Consider the following 17,777-nt stretch of genomic DNA (forward strand, 5'->3'; position numbering starts at 1 on the left):
GTGAGTGCGTGCATCCGTGCATGCGCCCAGCCTCAAAAACGTGCCTAAATAGGATGGCATAGAGCCGGGGTAGATGGGCGGGCCCACCTGCAATTTCCGCTCCCGGTTCGGGTGAACCGGTCCAAACCGGCTGAATACCACCATAAATTCCACTACCATTTTGGGTGAACTGGTCCGAACCGGCTGAATATCACCATAAATTCATCTACAGGTTCAGGTGAACCGAGCCGAACCGGCTTAATCCCACCATAAGTTCCACTACTGGTTCGAGTGAACTGGTCCAAACTGGCTGAATACCACCATAAATTCAGCTACTGGTTTGGGTGAACTGGTCAGAACCAGCTGAATACCACCTCTGACGTGACCCCAGGACATTCAGTGGTGGGATTCAGCCAGTTCGCACCACTTCGGGAGAACCGGTTGTTAACTTTCTAAGCAGTTTGGCAAACTGGTTGTTGGAAGAAATCATTAGGGCAGAGAACCGGTTGTTAAATTACTTCAACCCCACCACTGAGGACATTGCAACCATCATAAATATAAACCAATTGCTAAGCATCTGGACTTTGATCATGTGACCGGGGGGGTGGGGGCGGGAGGCTGCAACGGACATAAGTGTGAAAAATGATAATAAGTCACTTTTTTCAGTGCCGTTGTAACTTAGAACGGTCAGTAAATGAACTGTTGTAAGTCGAGGACTGTTTGCGGGGTTAGATTTACAAAGTAGAGTCAGATACTTAGATGCAGAATGGAAATATAACTCTTGGGGAATACGGCTAGTCCTCACCTTACAATCGTTCATTTAGTGACCATTCGACGTTTTTTCACACTTAACAAACATTGCAGCATTTCCGTGGTCGGGTGATCAAAATTCAGATACTTGGCAACTAGTTACGACAGTCGCTGTATCCCAAGGTCACGTGATCCCCTTTTGCGACCTTAACAACCGGGTGACTAACTTATCAGGTACTGTGATTCACTTAACAACTCTTCAAGAAAGGTTGAAACTCACTGAACAAATGTCTCACTTAGCAACAGAAATGTTGGGCTCAATTTTGGTCATACTTTGAGGACTATATCTGGCTCAGAACAGAACATTTCTACGCTACACATTAAATTCAGTGTTGGGGAATTCTGGGAGCTGAAGTCCATACATCTTAAAAGTTGCCAAGTTTGAGAACGTAGGTGAAAACTCAGCTGTCTGGAGAAGTTTTTAATGCCGGGAAAAGTGGAAGGGAAGAGAAGAAAAGGGCGACCTCATCCACCAATTATTTATTCATTCCAGTATTTGAGTTTTAATTGAAGAAAAACTTTTCTCAGTTTAAGTTTTTCTTTTTATTACCTTTACCAACGGTGGAAATGATTGCAAAACAAGCACTGAAAGGTTTGATAGTTCAGATTTATAGCTTTTCATTTCATAATGCAATACCTACATTTGAAGATCTAGGACAGGGGTCTGCAACCTTAAACACTCAAAGAGCCATTTGGACCCATTTCCCACAGAAAAGAAAACACCAGGAGCCACAAAAACCCTTCCCATGCCTGAGTGTTTGTTGAGCGGCCCCAAAACTGGCATATGTAGTTGAATTAAATGTTCTGTTTTCTTCTGAAACTTTTCTTTTCTTGGATTTATCCATGGTTGGCCTACCGGGGGTTGAAAAGCTCAATAGATCGTATGCAGTTGTGACACATATTATGAGTGACAAGGAGCCGCAGCAGAGGGGTGAAAGAGCCACATGCGGCTCCAGAGCCACAGGTTGCTGACCCCCTGATCTAGGATTGGATTGGAATATTTTTAATTGCATATTTGGAATCTAATCAAAAAAGAAAAGGTGAAATGATATTGTATTATGAATTAATTGGATTGTGGTGAAAGTAGAAATGATTAAGATATAAATATATATATTTGACAAAGTCATTGAAAATTAGAGATAAGATTTAAGGAAGTAATTTGGTTTATTATTATCATACAAAGGGAAAAGATCGTTATATTTATTTATTATTTTATTTTATTATTCATATTTCTATGCCGCCCACTCTCCGAGGACTCTGGGCGGCTTACACCAAAGACAGTATACTAAATAGCATATTGCCCCCTAACAATCTGGGTCCTCATTTTACCCACCTCGGAAGGATGGAAGGCTGAGTCAACCTTGAGCCGGTGAGATTTGATCCGCTGATCTGCTGAACTAGCAGTCAGCTGAAGTAGCTGCAGTACTGCACTCTAACCACTGCGCCACCTCGGCTCTTTTAACTAACTGATTTTTATTAAGATGTTGGATTGCAATATTTGGGATAAGACTTAAGAAAATGTTTTGGTTTATTATTTTGATAAGAAACGAATGATTGTAATACCAGGAATGATATTAAAAATAGATTTTAAATTTAAGGGGTTTAATATAGAGATGAAGGGAAAAATTGAATTTGGTTAAGATTAGAGTTAGGATGAAGGGTAATATTGGTCTATAAAAAAAATAGAATAAATATTATGGCAAAAAGGGAATAGATAAATTGTGTTGAAATGACTAAAAAATGTTTAAATTTGTGAATCGGCCAATACTCTGTTCAGAAAAAATACATTGTATATTTGTCTGTCTGTTTGTGTAAAAAATAAAAAAAACTTTAAAAAAAAAGAAGATCTAGGACTAGGTGAATACATGGCAAATTTTGCGGTTATTTTAAAAAGTACATATATTTTTTTCTCTAGGTCTAGGAAAATCTTTCTGCACCACTCCCCAACCACCAGCAGGGGGCACCCAGGCCCTTTGCCTTCCTGTAAGTGAAACCAGATTTGACTCCCGCCCCCCAAATATATTATTAATAGCGTGACATATTTTTATGAAAGATCCTGAAACATTACCGGAAGGCTTTCGTCATCTTGGGCTGACGGAAGACGAGACATGTGCTGAATTTATTTAACTTTTTGGGGAAGTTTTTTTCCATCAAAATCCCTTTTTCGGGCCAGAAATGATAAGGTTTTTTTGCAAGAACAGCTGTTTCGCACCGCTGGCTTTGGTGGAAGACCGCAGATCTCTTTGCTTTTTTGCAAGAAAGCCCTAAAATTCGTTCAAGGGGGAATTTCCAGACTGCAAACCAGTCATCGTTTTTAGTTGTTTTTTTTTGTTCTCGTTTGTGTGAATTCCAGCCACGTGGCTGGATCTGATTCTGGGGCTCTCCGGAGTCTCGTCTACCCCTCCCTTAACTATCTTCCAAATTGGTTGGACTGCAACTCCCATCATGCACCCACTTAGCAAGAGGGAGGTCAGAGCAAGAGCAAATTTGGCAACCACCAAATGCCTTTCAGGAATGCCGTGTGACCAACAAAAAAAGAAAAGAAACAAATCCTTGAAAAGTCTTTAAAAACCTTTTTTTTTTTTTTTTTTTTGGCACGAGAAAACTTCCTCGTATTTTTTCAGAGCTTGGATCGCAGATGTGTTTTGAATTGAGGAAGTCTGGAAGGAGAAGTTCTCGATTCAGAAGAAAATTATTACATCATCAGTTCTTCAACTTTTGCTTTATGAGAACAACTTAAATTTAGAATCAAGGTCTCTTCGGCATTAAAACTGAACCATCCCTCATCCCGAGAACAGTAGAACCAGGGGTGAAATTTGACCGCTTTGGACCGGATCGCGCATACCGGTAGCGGCGATTTTAAATGGTTCGCCGAACTGGTAAAAACCACTCCTGCTTGGCCCCGCCCACTCGCTTTCTGCCCATTCTGCACACACCGTTTCCTGCTATGCCGCTCCACTCACTTGCCCGGGCAAGTCCCTCAGGCGCAGCGGCAGCAGGCAACGATGTGCGTGTGCGCACAGCCGGCGCATGGAACAGGGCTGCGCATTCAAGAATCGGTGCGGCTCCGGTAATTTTTGCTGAAAGAAGCCTGCAACCGCCGTCTCTTTTTCGGCGCAAGAAGCGTCTAGCTGTTGTGGTTCGCCAGCAGCCTGCGGAGCTGGCAGCAGAGTCGGACAGTGAGGAGGCTGGGGAGGAACATGGGCCAGTCCTGGAGGCTGGGGAAGGCCCAAATGAGGGCTCTGCGTCAGAGGCAGAGATGGGGCCAGGGCCATCTGGGTGTGATGTGCGGACTCCGGAGCCTCCAGAGGCTGACAGCAGAGAGGCAGAGGAACAGGAGGAGCCTGTTCCTAGTGCACGCATGAGAAGAGCTGCCAGAAGGCAAGAGCAGCTCAAGCAAAGAGGGCGACTCAGGAGTAAGGCCAAGAGATGATTGGCCCCTCCCATAAGGCTTAAAACAGACCAGCAACGGCGTTTGGGCAACGGTTGTAAGTCAGTTTTCTCTGTGCCGTTATGACTTATTAGTAACCTATGACTAGTGTTTGTCAACCTTTGTAATTTTAAGACATTAGGACTTCAACGCTTAAGAGGTGTGGACTTCAACTCAAGACCCCCACACCTCTTAAACTTGAACTTGAGACCGTACTCCCAAAAAATGCTATTTACAGGTAGTCCCTGACTTACAACCATTCGTTTAGTGACTGTTCAAAGTCATAATGGCACCAAGAAAACTGATTTACAACCGTTTCCGCACTTACGACCGTTGCAGTATCTTCATTGTGATGTGATCAAAATTCGAACACTTGGCAAATGACTTGTATTTATGACGGTTGTAGCGTTCCGGGGTCATGTGATCCCTTTTTGTGACCTGACAAGCCAAGCCAAGGGGGAAGACCGATTCACTTAACAACCTTGTGACTAACTGCAGTGATTCACTTAGCAACTGTGGCAAGAAAGATCATAAAACGGGGCAAAACTCACTTAGCAACAGAAATTTGGGGCTCGTTTTGTGGTCGTAAGTCGTGGACTGCCTGTAGTTGAAACTAGCATTAAAAACACGAAAGGGTGTAAGATTAAAAATACAGTAGTGATCAAAATTGTGGAAATCTTTTGGGAAAAGTGTATTTTCTAAAACTAGCTAATAACACCCCCCTTTTTTTGGAGCAGTAATACCCTAAAATTATATATCAATGGAAAGATAATTTAACCAAGAATGTAATGCAATCACTTTCATGAAGGATTTGCTATTAGAATAGCAGTTACGATAGAAAGAAGAAAAGTGAAGCACGTAGAAAAAACAAGATAGACAAAAATGATCACCATGTCAGTTAATCCTTAGTTGGGTAACCTTCAGCGTGAATTTACAACATCTTCCCATGGAGCGAACCAAGTCTTTGAGTTCTGCAGCTGTTCTAATGTGAAACCAAGATTGAATGATGGCTTCTATTAATTGGGTTTTATTGCTGGGTTGCTTTTAACAAGTTTCTTTAGTCGGCTCCATAGATTTTCAATTGGGTTAAGCTACTCCCAGGCCATTCCAGCAGTGGAATAGGATTATCTTGAAACTCCCCCCCCCCAAAAAAAGTGGTGTTATTAGCCATCAAATCTCAAAAAATACACTTTTCCCAAAAGGTTTCTACAATTTTGGCCACTACTGTAATTGCAATGCGAATAAACTTCTGGACGGCAAGACTCCAAAGGAGCACTAGATGGCACTCACGAGCCACTTTTTCTGCATGAAGGGGTCACATTGACTGTTTTCAGAGCAAAAAACTTACATGAAACCATGGTTAAGTTCTGCCTTTGCAAAAGGGTGGATCTTGGCCCTGGGGCAGCTGAGTCAGCGACCAAGTTCCTCCCAACAGGTGAAGGTAGAATTTAGGGGAAGTCACCTGTGCTGTTTCTCCCATAGATCGGCGCAGTTTTGCTTGCCTCGCCTGGATTTCGGTCTCGGATGTGGAGAAAGGCAGCGGATAAACCCAGGACTCAGCTTCGGCTGCTCTGCACAAAGGCAACCAGATATCTTGAGGACGTAGAACGTCAACAAACAGGTTTATTTAATTCTTTTTTAAAAAATTTGAAGGCATTGGTCAAAGCAAACTCCAGAAACAGTACCATTTAATTTAGCTTCCTTTCTCTAGATTTCTTTCCTGCCCATCTTAAAACTTAAGTTTTAAATTTTAAAACTTAAAAACTTTGTTTCCCCGAAAATAAGACCCTGTCTTATATTTTTGGGAACCCCGAAATCAGTGCTTGGCCTTATTTTTGGGGAGGTCTTATTATTTTCAGTGGTGGAGTAAGATGGGGCTCCTCTTGCCATCTTACCTGATTTCCAGCTCTGCATTTAAATATTTTTTGGGGAGGGTTTATTTTCAGGGGGGGGAAGCTTATTTTAGCACATACGCTCAAAAGCCCGATTGGGCTTATTATCAGCGGATGTCTTATTTTCGGGGAAACAGGGTGCTTATAAAATAATCTCTGATTTCCCTACCCTCCCTTCTGAATACCCAGGCAGAAAAGGAAATAATCTGAGCGTAGACAGAGTGGTTTTTTTCCTCTGATTCAGAAGTAGAGTTTTAAAACTTTGGGTGTTCTTTCTGTCATATGAAACCTGAATATCGGATATGCTGCCTTGCACGGAACTAAAATATGGTATTTGGCCCAGTGTTGCCTGCCCGGAGGTAAGAAGCTCCCCAAGGATTTCATCACAAAAACGGTGCTTTTCTCCCAAATCTTCAATCCAAAGGCAGCTTTTGACCTTCCGCCTACAGAGTCTGCAGTGCCTCTGAGCTGCACCTCTTTATAAAAAGGAAGTCATTGAAATATTTTAATATAATGTCAGGTCTGCAGCATTTGTTAAAGAAGTAGGGTTGCAACAGGTAAGCCATGACCTCACCTTATAAGGTGGAACCCAGGTTATGGATGTGACATCAGCAGGTGAGAACATGCATTTACACAATGAGGTCCTCAGCCACGTTTTATCATTTACCTCTCTATCCGCCCCCCTCCCCATGTTAATATGAATAAATAGCTTGCAGAAAATACAGGTTTTCCTCAACTTGCAATTGAGCCCCAAATTTTTGATGCTAAGTGAGACAGTTGTTAAGGGAGTTTTGCCCCATTTTAACTTTTCCTGCCCTAGCCGTTAAGCGAATCGCTGCAGTTAGTAACACGATTGTTAAGTGAACGTGGCTTCCCCGTTGACTTTACTTGCCGGGAAGGTCGCTAAAGAGGATCACAGGACCCCGGGACACTGCTACCGTCATAAATACGAGTCAGTTGCCAAGCATCTGAATTTTGATCCTGTGACTACAAAGGTCATGTTAAAAAACCTTTCTTCAGTGCTGTTGTAACTTTGAACACTTTAGTGACTTTGGTCACTAAACAAATTGTTGTAAATTGAGGACTATCTGTAAAGCAGGTTTCAAAACGAAAGAAGAAATATTTTACTGAATTAAGCCCAGATTGTATCCTACCTGGCGTTGGGGAATGCACGGGTGGTCAGATATTTGTACACTATGACTATCATTAAGTGTTGCACCTTATGATTCTTGATGAGTGTATCTTGTCTTTTTATGTACATTGAGAGCTTATGCACTGGAGACAAATTCTTTGTGTGTCCAATCACACTTGGCCAATAAAGAATTCTTTCTTTCTTTCTTTCTTTCTATCTATCTATCTATCTATCTATCTATCTATCTATCTATCTATTATCTATCATCTATCTATCTTTCTTTCTTTCTCTATCTATCATCTATCTATATCTTTATCTTTATCTTTCTTTATTTATCTATCATCTAACTATCATCTATCTATCTATCTATCTATCTATCTATCTATCTATCTATCTATCTTTATCTATCTATCTTTCTTTATCATCTAATCTAACTATCATCTATCTCTATCTATCTATCTTTATCTATCTATCTATCTATCTTTTTTTAAATTGGTTTTTATTGTGAAAATATAGAAATACAATTCTGTGTTTTTCGGTTCCGTGGTGTTAAATTATTTACATATTATTTACATAGTATTGTATCTTTGCTTGTATATGGTTTGAGTATTATTACAGGTACTTATGTACAGTTCTTTATAATCATATATACATGTTATTTACTTGTTATTTACATAGATTGCAACCTGTAATGTACATGGTAATAGTTAACTCTTTATGATCATTATTAGTTAACCTTAATACTTCTCAAATTTCACTTTTTGTTTCTTTCCTCTCTCTCTCTCTCTCTCTCTCTTTCTTTCTTTCTCTCTCTCTCTCTCTCTCTCTCTCTCTCTCTCTCTCTCTCTCTCTCTCTCTCTCTCTCTCTCTCTGGAAAAATGGCGTCCCAACTCAGAAACAAAATAGGAATTCACAATGTAATCTGATCCTGATCATTTTCATGTCACTGTAACCTTTAGTTACACAATAGCCGGGACCAGCTACCTCAACCAGCAATTTTTAAAAGACCTTCCAGATCTATTCCACCAACTGTTGCCTCATACGCAGACACGTGTGCGTGCGCGGGCGGTAGGGCGCATGTGCGGGGGCTACACAAGCATCGCATTTTGGGGGTTTGGGCACACACTTTGGGCACTTGGTCCTACACCACTTCAAACAAATGGTTATCCAATCTCTTCTTAAAAACTTCCAGTGTTGGAGCATTCGCAACTTCTGGAGGCAAGTTGTTCCACTGGTTAATGGTTCTCACTGTCAGGAAATTTCTCCTTAGTTCTAGGTTGATTCTCTCCTTGATTAGTTTCCACCCATTGCTTCTTGTCCTGCCCCCCTCAGGTGCTTTGGAGAATAGCTTGACCCCCTCTTCAGTTGCTGATTGTCTGAATACAATAAGTCCAATCTCCACAGCCAATCTATCTTCCCCCAAAAAATCCAGATAGAATAATTAGATGTATTAAATCCGTTTCCTACTCTCCATCAAACCCCTTAAAGAAAAATCATTTGACACTTGTCAACCCAGAGAGTTCTCTGCTATTATCTATATCTATATATCTATATATAAAAGCGAAAACCAGTCACACATTAATCACGAAATCTCCAGAACCGTAAAGCCTACAAACTTGAAATTTGCCACGTAAGTTCCTCTTGGCTTCTAGTGCTCACTAAGAAAGGATTTATCAAAATGACCGTCAGAACATTAGTATTTATTTATTTTATTTTATTTTATTTTATTTTATTTTATTTTATTGGTTCGATTTATATGCTGCCCTTCTCCGGAGACTCAGGGCGGCTTACAATGTGTTAAGTAATAGCCTTCATACATTTGTATATACCTGTTTAGTAGGGCTTTCGGGCCCCCCTAAGCGGTGTTCTTTTTTATACAAAATCAGCTTATTGCCCCCACAATCCGGGTCCTCATTTTACCTACCTTGAAAGGATGGAAGGCTGAGTCAACCTTGAGCCTGGTGAGATTCGAACTTGCAGTAATTGCAGGCAGCTGGCAGCTAAGTACTACTTTAACAGCACTTAGCCCACTGCACCACCCAGGCTCCTTTATCAGGTTCCTATATTATTATTAACACGCTCTGATGCTAAGGAGTTGTACTCCCCCTCCCCACCTGAAAAGAAATCTGTTCCAAATGCAAAACACAAGCAGAGGAGAGGAGTTGCACTTTCAGTTTTACTTTCACAGCAGGAAGCAACTTTACTACAGAACAGTTGAGCTAAGCCACGCCCAGCCTCCTTTCTGTCTCCTTCTTGCTCACACAGCAAATACTGTTTGAGTTTCCAAACACCCCTCAACTCTCTCATACACTGACAGGATGCTAGCCAGATGTATATCAATGGATGCTGCGGGCTGGGACATTCTACTCCTCCTCCGCATCTGTTCCAACTGCCAGTTGCATTATATTAACACACTCTGATGCTACGGAGTTACACATTCCACATTAAGTTTCAGGCTGCAAGTGTCAATTTATCAAGCCCGAGTGTCAGGTTTCGATATCGTCTCACATAGTTTCGTAGCTCAGTGTAAAACTTCCGGGAGGTATATGGAGTTGGCTCTATAATTTCTGAGTCTATATTTCTTCCTGGTCAGTTTTTTTAAGACTTTTTTTTTTTATTAATGTCTGTTCTGTTGTATGTGTGTTTTTTTAAAAAAAATATTCTGGTGGTTTGTATTTTAACCTTTTTTCAATAAAATAAAAAAAATTGAGGAAAAAAAAAAGAATGATGATTTATTGGGATGGCTTTTCCTTCAGTTATGTCTGTGTGTATTTGACAACCAATTGCATCCAGGCCTAAATTTTAACGGCAAAGTTGTGCTTTGGGGTGTGTGATGCAAAAGTGAATTTCAACTGAGTTCAGCAAAAGGATATTTGCTCATTTCTTCCCATTCCAACAACTCACCTAGACTTAAATTGCTTTAAAAACATGTTTCTCTCTCTTTTTTTTTAAAGGGTGTCCTATTGAAAAATAAACAAGTTGAAAAGTTGAAATATTACATTGTCCAAGTCAGCAAAAGTCACCGAGTTTAAAAAAAAAACCAAAAAACCAAACAGGCCCCTATTTTGTCTTTAAAAACAGCCAAAAGATTAAAAATACTACCAGTGTAACTTGTACCTCAATTGAGCTTTTCTGTTAAGTATCCTAGCTCATCCCTGGACTGCCCAGTTTTGGCTACAAACCTGAAATGATGGTTTGTACAATCCACAATGGCTTTAAAAGACCGCATGGGCCTGCAGGAAATTTTAGGAAGATGATTCATTTATTTTATTTTATTTTGTTTGTTTGTTGAGTACGTATTAGATAATATATATAAGTATAAGCGTGAATTGAATACATAAAATGAATACAGTTAAAGGGAACATTAGGACAGGGACGGAAGGCACACTGGTGCTCTTATGCACGCCCCTTACAGACCTCTTAGGAATGGGGTGAGGTCAACAGTAGACAGTCTAAGGTTAAAATTTGGGGGGGGGGTTGGGATGAAACCACAGAGTCAGGTAGTGCATTCCAGGCATTGACCACTCTGTTGCTGAAGTCGTATTTTCTGCAAGCGAGTTTGGAGCGGTTTACCTTGAGTTTGTATCTATTGTGTGCTTGTGTATTGTTGTGGTTGAAGCTGAAGTACTCATTGACAGGTAGGACATTGTAGTAGATGATTTTATGAGCTATGCTTAGGTCAGACCGAAGGCGGCGTGGTTCTAAATTTTCTAAGCCCAAAATTTCAAGTCTGGTAGCATAAGGTATTTTGTTGCGAGCAGAGGAGTGGAGGACTCTCCTTGTGAAATATTTCTGGACGTGCTCAATTATATTAATGTCCGATATGTAGTGCGGGTTCCAGACAGATGAGCTGTATTCGAGAATTGGTCTAGCAAATGTTTTGTATGCTCTGGTTAGTAGTGTGATATTACCGGAGAAGAAGCTACGCAAGATTAGGTTTACAACTCTTAATGTCTTTTTGGCGATGTTGTTACAGTGGGCTTTGGCACTTAGATCATTTGATATGAGTACTCCAAGGTCCTTGACAGAGTGAGGGTCATCTACAAGGTCATGTCCACTCAGCTTGTATTTTGTGTTTTGATTCTTTTTGCCAATGTGTAAGACAGAGCATTTGTTGTTTGAGATTTGGAGTTGCCAATTTTTTGACCGTTCCGATACAAAGTCAAGGTCTTTTTGAAGGGTAGCAGCATTGGTGGTGGTGTTAAATAGTTTTACATCGTCGGTGAAGAGAACACAGTTACTTATAATATAATCACAAAGGTCATTTATGTATAGTATGAAGAGTGTTGGTCCTAGAACGCTGCCTTGGGGGGCACCGCTATTAACAGGTGCAGGATTTGATAGGGCGCTCCCTATTTTAACCACTTGTTGTCTGTTTGACAGGAACGCGGTTATCCAATTATGGAGGGGTCCGGAGATGCCATAGGATTTTAGTTTTAGAAGTAGTTGGTCATGTACCACTGAATCAAAGGCTTTACAGAAGTCTATGTAAATTGCATCTATTGCTTTGCCCTGGTCAAGATTTGTAGTCCATATGTTTTTGCAGTGTAGAAGTTGTAGATTACAGGATAATTTTTTTCTGAAATTGTTTATTAGAGAGTGGGTTGTTTGCTTCTAGGTGGAGGGTAATGGATTGGTTGATGATTGATACCATGACTTTGCAGGTGACGCAGCATAAAGAGATTGGTCTGTAATTTTTGACTAAGCTGGGGTCTTCCTTTTTGAAGATAGGGATGACCGTGGCTAGTGACCATATGTTGGGTAGGGAGCTGGTCCTGAAAGATTTTTCAAAGATTATGCTTAGAGGTTCTGCTATAGCAATGAAAAGCTTTTTTAAGAAGTATGCACATAGTCTATCAGGTCCAATAGATAGAGATGATTTCAGTCTACGTTGTGTCTTTTCAATGTTATCTTCTGTGAAATCTATTTGTGTTAGATCGTTGTAGTTATTCGTGAATGAACCATTCATAAAACGGTTCATTCCCATGAAAGGAAAGTAGAATCATTTCTCCAGTTAAATGTAGCCAATTCATAGTTTGCCGTAGCTTTGGAAAATTCTAGGAGTTGTATTTTCAAGCTTGTGTATCCCTCATTTTCCACCCCAAAACCTTCAGGAATTGGTAGCAGTTAAATCAGCAAAGGGACCGTAACCAATCTAGTTTCAATCCTTAAGCCCATTAAGAGATTTCGATGTTCAAAGATGGAAGGTCTGATTTATTTCCCGCCGACACATCAGATTAGCCGTGGCGTTCAAGAAGGTGTGTGCCAATCCTTGTGTGATCGTTCCCTCTCGTTTCATCTTATAAAGCCCCTTCCGAGCCCCTCCTTCCCTTCCATCTTAATGTTCACACACAACTTCAGGGACACATAATCCACAACACGCCGAGCAAGTGCTCAGAGGGTAGAAAAAAGAGCTTCGTCTAATCCACTCCTTGATTAGGATTAACCAACTGGTCTCAGAAAATTTTCCTGGAATCCCCTGGAATCTCTTTCGCTTAACAGATAACAGATGAACTGGAATTATCTTTTTTTTTTAAAGTTAACAAACGCCACACAGCCCTTTCTGAAGTTGGTAGTCATTCTGCACTCTGGTGATATTTGTAGATAATCTTATCACGCCAGCTGGTACTAATACTCGTACGGATGAAAGGGGGGGGGAAATAGTTTTGAAGTGTCAGAAAAGCTTAGAGGCGTCATTGGAACTGACGTGGGTTAAAAATTCACTTTAACTAGTAACTGCTAACGTATTTTTTAAATGTTTACAATAGCTGTAATGATTTATAGTGTTAAAATATATCCATCCAAGCAAAAAGAAAGAGAAAAATGGAATGATATTTGGTTAGGATTTAAGATTTAAGTAACGGGTTTTTGGGATAATGGCATCGTTAAATTGATAGAATTTAGAGAAGTAACTGAGTAAAATATTAAGTTGTGTTAATTGGAAGTTAAGAATTGTTAGTGATTTGTATTAGTTTGTGACCGGATCAATGTTTCGTTTTGGAAAAGATGTGTTTTATGTTTGTGTTTTAAAAAAATTAAAAAAAACTTTTTTCAAAAAAAAAAAACTAGCAACTGTTACCGTGTTTCCCCGAAAATAAGACCCTGTCTTTTTTTTTTTTTTTTTTTGAACCCCGAAATAAGCACTTGGCCTTATTTTCGGGGAGGTCTTTGAAGAAAGGCGGCATATAAATTGAACTAATAATTTTGGAGGAAGACGGGGCTCCTCTTGCTGTCTTACCTGATTTCCAGCTCTGCGTTTAAATATTTTCGGGGAGGGCTTATTTTCAGAGGGGGAGAGGCTTATTTTAGCGCATGCGCTCAAAAGCCCAATTGGGCTTATTATCAGGGGAGGTCTTATTTTCGGGGAAACAGGGTAGCTATATCTGTGCTTTTATAATTAGTCCTTACGACGGTTCCTTTAGTGAACGTTTGAAGTCTCAGTGGCACTGGAAAAAGTGACTTATGACCATTTTTCACACTTAATGACCATTGCAGCATTCCCAGTGGTCATGTGATCAAAATTCCCCGTGGTCATGTGTCAAATAAATTATTAAGACTGTATTACTATTATTCTTCTCTTCCTTCCTAGTATCTATCTCTTCCCACTTATTACTATAAGTATGTTGCTTGTATCTTTTAATTTATATTGTTTTTATTTGTTTCCTAGTACGATTTGATACCTATGACTATCGCTAAGTGTTGTATCTTTGTTATCTTGATGAATGTCTTTTATTCTCCTTATGTTCACTGGGAGCATTTGCACCAAAGACAAATTCCTTGTGTGTCCAATCACACTTGGCCAATAAAAGAATTCTATTCTATTCTATTCTATTCTATTCTATTCTATTCTATTCTATTCTATTCTATTCTATTCTATTCTATTCTATTCTATTCTATTCCAGTCCAGTCCAGTCCAGTCCAGTCCAATCCAATCCAATCCAATCCAATCCAATCCAATCCAATCCAATCCAATCCATTCTCTATTCTATTCACTCTTCTCTTCTCTTCTCTTCTCTTCTCTTCTCTTCTCTTCTCTTCTCTACTCTACTCTACTCTACTCTACTCTACTCTAATCTATTCTCTATTCTATTCTCTATTCTCTTCTCTTCTCTTCTCTTCTCTTCTCTTCTCTTCTCTTCTCTTCTCTTCTCTTCTCTTCTCTATTCTACTCTACTCTAATTTATTCTCTATTCTATTCTCTCTACTCTACTCTACTCTATTCTTTATTCTATTCTCTCTTCTCTTCTCTCTTCTCTATTCTATTCTCTCTTCTCTTCTCTTTTCTACTCTATTCTACTCTACTCTACTCCACTCCACTCCACTCCACTCCATTCCATTCTTTACTATTCTATTCTATTCTATTCTATTCTATTCTATTCTATTCTATTCTATTCTATTCTATTCCATTCCATTCTTTACTATTCTATTCTATTCCATTCCATTCCATTCCATTCCATTCCATTCCATTCCATTCCATTCCATTCTATTCTATTCTATTCTATTCTATTCTATTCTATTCTATTCTATTCTATTCTATTCAGATGCTTGGCAACTGACTCGTATTTATGACGGTTTCCATGTCCTGGGGTCATGGGTTTTTTTTGTGACCTTTTAACAACCAAAGCCAATGGGGGAATCCAGATTCACTTATCGAGCGTGTGAATGACTTAACAACCGCAGTGACTCACTTAACAACCATGGCAGGAAAGGTCGTAAAATGGGCTATCTGAATCCAGGCGTTTATATTGTTTGATTGTGCTACTGTAAACCCACCCAGAGTCCCTTAGGTGAGATGGGCAAAATAGAAATTTTGTAAATAAATAAAATAAATTGCAAGATGAGAGAAACCTCCATGAGATTTATCTTCCCAAACTCTTAAGGGTTCAAGGCAGGGGTGAAATCTAAAATTTCTTACTACCAGTTCTGTGGGCATGGCTTGGTGGTGGTGGTGTAATGTGACTGGGTGGGCGTGGCCAATTTTTGTTTCTTTCAAAACCATTTTTTCTACAACCTCTTCAGCGAAAAGGTTGTAAAAAAATGCTTTCAAAAGGCTCTGACAATCCCAGCTGAGTTGCCTGATCGGCAGAGGCTTTTTTTCTTTTAAATGCCTCTGCCGATCAGGCAACTCAGCTGGGATCGTCAGAGGCTTTTAAAAGAAAAAAAGCCTCTGCCAATCAGGCAACTCAGCTGGGATCATCAGCTGACGATCCCTTTGACGATCCCAGCTGAGTCACGCGATCATCAGAAGCTTTTTTTTTTAACTTTTAAAAGCATTTTTTCAGCGGAAGAAGTTGTAGAAAAAATGCTTTTAAAAGTAAAAAAAAAAAAAAGCCTCTGATGATCCTGCGGCTCAGCTGGGCATGGTGGTGGTGGGGGGGCGCAGAGATTTTTGCTACCGGTTCTCCGAACCACCTGCCGCAATCGCTACCGGATCGGGCGATCCGGTCTGAACCGGGAGCATTTCACCCCTGGTTCAAGGGGTTAGTAATCTTGCGTAAAGGAACAGCTGTATTGCGCTTCTGAATTCCAGACAGGAAGAATAAATACCTTGAAAGTCATTATGTCATTTAGAGCTGTGCGTTTTATCTCGCCGATAAATATTAAGACTTCCTTCTTGGCATGCGGTGTCTGTCCACGCGCAAGGAAGCTGGAAAGGGTGTCAGGACACGAAAATCCGTGGCTGGCTGAATTGCGATCAGTGAAAAGTCCATTTCAGGCAGGAGGGACAGGACCCATTTTGATAGGAGTTTGTTCAGAAGTAAGTCTTGTGCAGTCAGCAGGATTTTCTTGACCAGGCTGAGAAGATAGGGAAGGAAGGAAGAAAGGAAAAGAATAGAGACAAAGAGGCTGGGAAGGAAGGGGGAGGGAAGGAGGAAAAAAAGAAGGAAAGGAAGGGAGGAAGGAAGGAAAGGAGGAAGGAAAAAAAAGAAGTAAATAAGGGAGGGAGGGAGGAAAGAGAAGGAAGGGAGGAAAAGAACAGAGACAGAGGCAGGGAAAGAGGGAGGGAAGGAGGAGAAGGAAGGGAAGGGAGGAAGGAAAGGAGGAAGGAAAAAAGAGAAGTAAATAAGGGAGGGAGGGAGGAAAGAGAAGGAAGGGAGGAAAAGAGGAAAAGGACAGAGACAAAGGCTGGGAAGGAGGGGGGAGGGAAGGAGGAAAAAGAGAAGGAAACAAGGAAGGAAAGGGGGAAAGAAAAAAGAGAAGTAAATAAGGAAGGGAGGGAGGAAAGAGAAGGGAGGGGAGGGAGGGAGGGAGGGAAGAAGTGAAAAAAAAGTTCCATGTGTTTTATGTCCCAAATCCTGCTTAGTAAATCAAGTGTAACCTAATTTCTTTTAACATGGGCTGCAGGTTGAACCTTATCTGTCCTGAATCTTTATATATTTTGCTTTACCTACCTGTAATAAATTCATAGCTGTGAATCCTTATTAGGGAGGTTCTTAGCTTCCAAGTCAGGAAATTGAGGGAAACTGAGTCAGAATCACTTCAGGTTATTAATAAGAGCAGCTGTAAGAGTTACTTTGTGGTTCTAACCAGTTCTGGAGATTGAAGCTGGAAGGAAGGGAGAGAAAGAGAGAGGAAGGAAAGGAAGAATAAGAAAGGAGATAGAAGAAGGAAGAAAATGAAATGAAGAGGGAGGCGGGAAAAGAAAGGAAAGTGGAAGGAAAGAGGCAGAAGGGATAGAGAAAGGAAGGAAGGGTGAAGGGAAATAAAGGAAAGTAAGGAAGAGAGAAAGAGGAAGGAAGGGTGAGAGAAAGAAGATGGAGAAAGAAAAGAAAGTAAGAGGAAGGAAGGGAGAGGAAGGAAAGAAGATGGAGAAAGGAAAAGTAAGAGAAAGAGGAAGGGAGGGGGAGAGGAAGGAAAGGAAAAGGAGTGAAGGGAAGAGAACGAAGGAGAAAGTAAAGAAGGTTGACGGGAAAGAAAGGAAAGCTAGAAGAAGAAAGGGGGCAAGAAAGAAGGATGAAGGAAGGATGAGGAAGAAACGAGAGAGGAAGGGTGGAAGGAAAAGAGGGAAAGGAAAGAGAAAGTGGAAGGATGAGAGAAAGAAGAAAGATGGAGAAATAAAGTAAGGAAGCAAGAGAGAAAGGGAGAGAGAAAGGAAGGAAGCATGAAGGGAAGGAAGGGAAAGGAAAAGGAATAAAGGAAGAGAACGAAGGAAAGGAGGGAATAAGGAAGGATGAAGGAAAAGAAAGGAATAAGAGGAAGAAAGGAAGAGAGATAAGAAGGAAGGATGAAGCGAGGACGAGGGAGAAAGGAGAGAGAGGAAGGATGAAGGGAAAGAAAGGAAAGTAAGAGGACGAAAGGGAGAGGAAGAAGGAAGAAGCAAGGACGAGAGAGGAAGGATGGAAGGAAAAGAGGGAAAGGAAAGAAAGTGGAAGGATGAGAGAAAGAAGAAAGATGGAGAAATAAAATAAGAAAGCAAGAGAGAAAGGAAGGGAGAGAGAAAGGAAGGAAGGATGAAGGGCAGGAAGGGAAAGGAAAAGGAATAAAGGAAGAGAACGAAGGAAAGGAGGGAATAAGGAAGGATGAAGGAAAAGAA

The 17,777-nt window shown here is 40.5% G+C and overlaps 1 protein-coding gene across 12 annotated transcripts in view; it reads left to right on the forward strand.

Moving 5' to 3' along the window:
* Nucleotides 1-17,777, forward strand: part of ARHGEF10L (Rho guanine nucleotide exchange factor 10 like) — a 138,618-nt gene that overhangs the window by 715 nt on the left and 120,126 nt on the right. For 6 of the 12 annotated variants that reach the window (XM_087879081.1, XM_087879082.1, XM_060690269.2 and 3 more), the window contains exon 1: nucleotides 5,633-5,840. In XM_087879081.1, the coding sequence (XP_087735207.1) occupies nucleotides 5,744-5,840 (97 nt within the window). In that variant the 5' untranslated portion in view covers nucleotides 5,633-5,743. Of the gene's footprint in view, nucleotides 1-5,632; nucleotides 5,841-17,777 lie in introns of those variants that run through there. The other 6 variants (XM_087879074.1, XM_087879078.1, XM_087879080.1 and 3 more) reach the window with 2 other exon arrangements.

The sequence above is a fragment of the Pantherophis guttatus genome, chromosome 15 (genome assembly GCF_059756535.1).
Source record: "Pantherophis guttatus breed Tessera chromosome 15, ASM5975653v1, whole genome shotgun sequence".
NCBI classification, from domain to species: Eukaryota; Metazoa; Chordata; class Lepidosauria; order Squamata; family Colubridae; genus Pantherophis; species Pantherophis guttatus.